Source organism: Heptranchias perlo, chromosome 35 (genome assembly GCF_035084215.1).
Source record: "Heptranchias perlo isolate sHepPer1 chromosome 35, sHepPer1.hap1, whole genome shotgun sequence".
In the NCBI taxonomy this organism is placed as follows: Eukaryota; Metazoa; Chordata; class Chondrichthyes; order Hexanchiformes; family Hexanchidae; genus Heptranchias; species Heptranchias perlo.
The window spans coordinates 28,373,801-28,380,162 of NC_090359.1; the positions used below are offsets into that span (position 1 = coordinate 28,373,801).

The window sequence follows — 6,362 nt, forward strand, 5'->3', positions numbered from 1 at the left end:
TGAGGTGTCACAATCGTCCAGAGAAAGAGAGAGAGATAGAGAGAAGGAGAGGCAGAGAGAAATGGAGAAAGAGATAGAGATAGAGAGAGAGAGAGACGGAGAGAGAAAGGGAGACAGAGAGAGAGAGACACACAAAGAGAAAGAGAGAGGGAGAGAGAGAGAGAGAGGGAGAGACAGAGAGAGAGAGAGAGAGGGAGGCAGAGACAGAGAGAGAGAGGGAGACAGAGAGAGAGAAAGGGAGAGAGACAGAGAGACAGAGAGGGAGAGACAGAGAGAGAGAGAGAGGGACGGAGAGACAGAGAGAGGGAGAGGGAGAGAGGGAGAGACAGAGAGAGAGAAAGAGAGAGGGAGAGAGTTAGAGAGAGAGAGAGAGAGACAGAGAAAGAAATAGGCCCCAATTTCAGTTTGAATTCTTTTCCCCCCCCCCGAACAGACGATGGCTGCTCATGTCCCCAAAGCTCCGGGTTATCTCCAGATGTTGACAAGTGGTGCGAAGTATTTCAGTGGACTGGAGGAGGTGGTTTACCGGAACATCGAGGCCTGCAAGGAGCTGGCAAGCTCCCTCCGAGCCACGTACGGGCCCAGCGGGCTGAACAAGCTGGTGATCAGCCACCTGCAGAAGGTGTCCGTGACGGGCGATGCCAGCGCGGTGCTGAGGGAGTTCCAGATCGAGCAGCCCGCCGCCAGCATGCTGGTACTGGCGGTGAAGACGCAGGAGGAGGAGGTGGGGGACGGCAGGGCCCTGGTGCTGATCCTGGCCGGAATCCTGCTGGAGAGGGCAGGGGGCCTGCTGCAGATGGGCCTGTCGGTGCCCGAGGTGATTGAGGGCTACCGGCGGGGCTGCCGCAAGGCCCTGGAGGTGCTGGAGAGCCTGGAGTGCGCCACGCTGGAGAACCTGCGGGACGAGGGAGAGGTGGCGGCCGCTCTCCGCGCCCCCATCATGAGCAAGCAGTACGGCTACGAGGGCCTCCTGTCGGGCCTGGTGGCCAGGGCCTGCGTCTCGGTCTTGCCCGAGTCCGGCACCTTTGACACGGACTCGGTGCGGGTGTGCAAGGTGCTGGGGGCGGGTGTGATGGACTCGCTGGTGCTGGGGGGGATGGTTTTCAAGAAGGAGACGGAGAGCCTGGTGCGGGCGGTGAGGGATGCCCGAGTGGTCATCTACAGCTGCCCCTTCGAGCTGGCCCAGACCCAGACCAAGGGCACGGTGCTGCTGAGCGGGGCAGCCGAGCTCTTGGACTTCAGCCAGGGCGAGGAGGAGGCCACGGAGGCGCAGGTGCGGGAGATAGTGGGCTGCGGGGTGACTGTGGTGGTCGTTGGCGGGAGGGTGGGTGACCTGGCCCTCCATTACGCCGACAAGCACCAGCTGATGGTGGTGAGGCTGCACTCCCGCTACGAGCTGGTGAGGCTGGGCAGGGCGGTGGGGGCCACACCCCTGCTCAAACTGTACCCACCGGCGCCCGAGGAGATCGGGCACTGCCACCACGTGCACCTGCGGGAGGTGGGCGACACACAGGTGGTGGTCTTTGAGCAGGAGCGGCACTCGCCCATCTCCACCATCCTGCTGCGGGGCTCCACCCAGAGCCTGCAGGACAACATCGAGGAGGCCATCAGGGACGGGGTCAACACCTACAAGACCCTGAGCCAGGACAAGCGCCTGCTGCCGGGGGCCGGGGCCACGGAGATCGAGCTGGCCCTCCGCATCGCCGCCCACGGGGCCACCTGCCCCGGCTTGGACCAGTACGCCATAAAGGAGTATGCCAAGTCCTTCGAGTTGGTGGCGGAGGCGCTGGCGCACAACACGGGAGACAAGGAGGGCCTGGCCATCGCCAAGCTCTGCGCCCTCCACCAGGACGGGCAGCGGAACGCGGGGTTTGACGTGGAGGGTGTAGGGGGAGGAGGGGGAGGGGGAGGGGGAGGGGGTGTTGGCGCGGCGGTGCTGGACGCAGCCCAGGCCGGGATCTGGGACCCTTTCTTGGTCAAGCAGCTCGCCATCAAGCTGGCCACCAACGCGGCCGTCACCGTGCTGAGCGTCGACCAGATCATCATGGCGAAGAAGTCGGGAGGACCCAAGCCCCGGGGGGAAAACCCAAACTGGGACGAGCCGCCCGACCACATCGAGTGAGGAGAGAGCGCGAGGCGTCACTCTGATTATTAACAAAACAAAATAAAACTATCACTCCCTTCACCACACCGTTCTCTCTCTCATTAACTCCATTTCACTGAATGTGGGTTTTCCACACAGAGTACGGACAGACTGGGCTCGTATCCCCTCGAGTGTAGAAGATTAAGGGGTGATCTAATCGAGGGGTTTGAGATGATTAAAGGATTCGATAGGGTCGATAGAGAGAAACTATTTCCTCCGGTGGGGGGAGTCCAGAACAAGGGGGCAGAACCTTAAAATTAGAGCCAGGCCGTTCAGGGGTGATGTCAGGAAGAATATAGGAACAGGAAGAGGCCATTCAGCCCCTCGAGCCTGTTCCGCCATTCAATTAGATCACGGCTGATCTGTATCTTAACTCCATTTACCCCCCTTGGTTCTGTAACCCTTAATCCCCTCACCCAACAAAAATCCATCAATCTCAGTTTTGAAATTTCCAATTGACCCCCCGGCCTCAACAGCTTTTTGGGGGGGGAGAGTTCCAGATTCCCACTCCCCTTTGTGTGATGAAGTGCTTCCCGACATCACCCCTGAACGGCCTGGCTCTAATTTTAAGGTTCTGCCCCCTTGTTCTGGACTCCCCCCACCAGAGGAAATAGTTTCTCTCTATCGACCCTATCAAATCCTTTAATCATCTCAAACCCCTCGATTAGATCACCCCTTAATCTTCTACACTCGAGGGAATACAAGCCCAGTCTGTGCAACCTGTCCTCGTAATTTAACCCTTTTAGCCCCGGTATCATTCTGGTGAATCTGCGCTGCCCCCCCTCCAAGGGCAATCTATCCTTCCTGAGGGGCGGTGCCCAGAACTGAACGCAGTCTCTCCAGATGGGGTCTAACCAGAGCTTCATATAAACTGTAGCATAACTTCCACCTGTTTCTATTCCAGCCCCCAAGACAAAGGCCAACATCCCATTAGCCTTTTAAATTATTTTTTGTACCTGTCCACGAGCTGGGTTTGCAGACCTCAGCCTGGGAGAGCAGAGGGGCCACCCTGGCACTGAGGGGAGAAGCTATCAAGGTTCCTGGTCCTGGTTACAGTTCAGGGAGCCGGGCTGCAAGGTGCAAGAGGGTGAATGTCAGGAGGAGGACAGCATTGGGTGGGGCTGAACACACCGGACAGGTACAGCACGGGTTAGATACAGAGTAAAGCTCCCTCTACACTGTCCCATCAAACACTCCCAGGGCAGGTACAGGGTTAGATACAGAGTAAAGCTCCCTCTACACTGTCCCATCAAACACTCCCAGGGCAGGTACAGGGTTAGATACAGAGTAAAGCTCCCTCTACACTGTCCCATCAAACACTCCCAGGGCAGGTACAGCACGGGTTAGATACAGAGTAAAGCTCCCTCTACACTGTCCCATCAAACACTCCCAGGGCAGGTACAGGGTTAGATACAGAGTAAAGCTCCCTCTGCACTGTCCCATCAAACACTCCCAGGGCAGGTACAGCACGGGTTAGATACAGAGTAAAGCTCCCTCTACACTGTCCCATCAAACACTCCCAGGGCAGGTACAGCACGGGTTAGATACAGAGTAAAGCTCCCTCTACACTGTCCCATCAAACACTCCCAGGGCAGGTACAGGGTTAGATACAGAGTAAAGCTCCCTCTACACTGTCCCATCAAACACTCCCAGGGCGGGGACTGCACCTTCCCATCTCCCCCGGGGCTGAATCGGGTATAAGAGACGGGTTGATTGGGGCAGGCCTTTCAGCCTATCCTGCAGCGAATAAAAACCCCTCCAATCACAGCCTCCAGCTTCAACGATTCTCAGCTTTCTGCCACCTTACTCTTCCCTCCAATCCAGATGGTAATCGCACTTTGCCTGTCGACCCTGCAGACACTGAGCAGGAAGATGGAAGATTCAATCCCCAGGCCTGTTCTCAGCCAAGGTGGCGGTGGATATTCTGCACTCGGCCTCAGTACCGCTGGGTTAGGGGCGCAATATTGCTGCTCCTGATCACCAGCCAGTGATTATGAATTTCGGTTCCACCTTAGCCCCCTGTGCCCTCCCACCCCACCCCTCCCTGATCACACTCTGCGTTATCGATGCTCATTCACGCTCACTCTCGTGCTTGGCCCTGAGCTGGGTCAGCCTCAAATCCCAGATCCAGGCCCCACCATTCCTGCCCGATCCCACCTCTGAACCATCAGCCCTCCCCCCTCGCCCTCCCCCAACCTTACCCTGTTACCACCAAACCCCTAATCATCACCCTTACCACTTACAACCTCTCTTTACTGCCCCCCGCCCCCACCTCGAGCTCCACCCCTCATAGAATCTTATAGCACAGGAGGAGGCCATTCAGCCCATCGAGCCTGTGCCGGCTCTTTGAAAGAGCTCTCCAATTAGCCCCACTCCCCCTGCCCTTTCCCCATATCCCCTGCAAATTTTTCTCCTTCAAGTATTTATCCAATTCCCTTTTGAAAGTTATTATTGAATCTGCTTCCACCGCCCTTTCAGGCAGCGCATTCCAGATCAGAACAACTCGCTGCGTAAAAAAAATTCTCCTCATCTCCCCCTCTGGTTCTTTTGCCAATTACCTTAAATCCGTGTCCTCTGGTTACTGACCCCCCTCCCACTGGAAACAGTTTCTCCTTATTTACTCTATCAAACCCCTAGATAGAGAGATCCCCTCTCAGGCGCCTCCGTTGCAGGCTGAAGACTCGATGTCTCTCCCCATAACTCAGAACTGCCTGCCGCCCTCCCCCACCCCGACACTGGGGATCAGCTCCGTGGCTCTTCTCTGCACTGCCTCCCATGGTTGAGCATCTCTCCCCTGTGTCTCGTTGACCAGGACCGGATTCCGCCCCAGTGCTCAAAGTGCGGTCGTCATGTTGGCCCTGCCCATGATTCTTGGTATCGGCACCTGTCCCTTTAAAAGCAGGGAAGAAACTAGACCATGGGAAATGATTACAGATAACTGCCTGGCAAATGGCTGCAAGTTGTTAAAAGAGTGAAGCAAAGCAGTTCCTTGACAGGAATTGACTGCTCCATTATAACCAGTTATTGCTGATAATGACTCTTTAATATCCTCCTCGCTGCACTTCGGTGCTGGAATATTACAGAATCAACTATGATCCATATTTGCAGCAAAATGGGGAAAATCAGAAAAAAGACAATTAACCTTTTAAAAATATAACGGCTAATCAATTTCCTCACCCAGATCAATCCGCAATTCCTCGTCTTCCTGCTATTTACTGTCAGTGTTTAATCCACCCTCCCAGCACTTTCTGTCTCGATCAATCTCGTCGTGTTATTATTGCAAGTTAAGATCTGACACTAATCTCCCTCCCTCTCTCACTCGCTCTCTCTCTCTCTCTCTCTCTGTGTGTCCAGATCCTTTTGTTGCCTCCTGGAAAAGGCATCGCAAAAATGTCAATCCTGCGCATCATTCAATTGCAGCAAGAGAGACTCGTCCCAAACCCCAGCCCGACCCCACCTCTCTCCCCCTCCCCCAGAAAGTTTGGAAAAGTTTTTTTAAAAAGTTTTTAAAAGTTGTGTTGCGCCCAGGAAGAAAAAACTAGTTGTGATGCAAAAGAACCAAAGGCGGGGGAGATGAGGAGAATGTTTTTACGCGGCGAGTTGTTCTGATCTGGAATGCGCTGCCTGAAAGGGCGGTGGAAGCAGATTCAATAATAACTTTCAAAAGGGAATTGGATAAATACTTGAGAGGGGATAAAATTTGCAGGGCTGTGGGGAAAGAGCAGGGGAGTGGGGCTAATTGGATAGATCTTTCAAAGAGCCAGCACAGGCACAATGGGCCGAATGGCCTCCATCTGTGCTGTAAGATTCTCCGATTCTAACACAAACTGTGGACAGGGATAAAAAGAACAGCATTTATTAAAAAATAAATATGGACTAATCTTAATTTTTTGTACATTGTATTCCACACAGACCAAACACAATTACAAAAAAGATCACCACACTCTGGAAATAAAAGCATTTAATCGATCACCCGCCAAAAAAAGTGTTTTGAGGAGAGGAGAAAAGATACCACAGAGAGGGGCTGGAGCCCACAGGGTCCCGGGACAGGATGTGAGACCGGGCACACAGATCAGAGGCAGAGAGAAGGGAGGGGAGGGGAGGGTGAGGGGAGGGGAGTATGGGAGGAGAGTATGAGGGGCGGGGAGGGGAGGGGATGGGAGGGGATGGTGATGGGAGTATGAGGGGAGGGGAGGGTGAGGGGAGTATGAGGGGAGTA

At 54.8% G+C, this 6,362-nt stretch overlaps 1 protein-coding gene across 1 annotated transcript; it reads left to right on the forward strand.

The window, feature by feature from the left end:
- Positions 1–436: 436 nt before the first annotated feature.
- On the forward strand, positions 437–2,122 carry LOC137302547 (T-complex protein 1 subunit theta-like). Its single transcript, XM_067972291.1, has 2 exons — positions 437–1,883; positions 1,917–2,122. The coding sequence occupies exons 1-2, from the start codon at positions 437–439 to the stop codon at positions 2,120–2,122; spliced, it is 1,653 nt and encodes a 550-aa protein (XP_067828392.1).
- The last annotated feature ends 4,240 nt before the right edge of the window (positions 2,123–6,362 follow it).

Bases quoted from the DNA above. Each gene is read 5' to 3' on its own strand.
- LOC137302547 (XM_067972291.1), top strand. From the start codon at position 437: ATGGCTGCTCATGTCCCCAAAGCTCCGGGTTATCTCCAGATGTTGACA. The intron at 1,884-1,916 runs GTGTAGGGGGAG...GGGGAGGGGGAG, and splicing joins CGCGGGGTTTGACGTGGAGG to GGGGTGTTGGCGCGGCGGTG.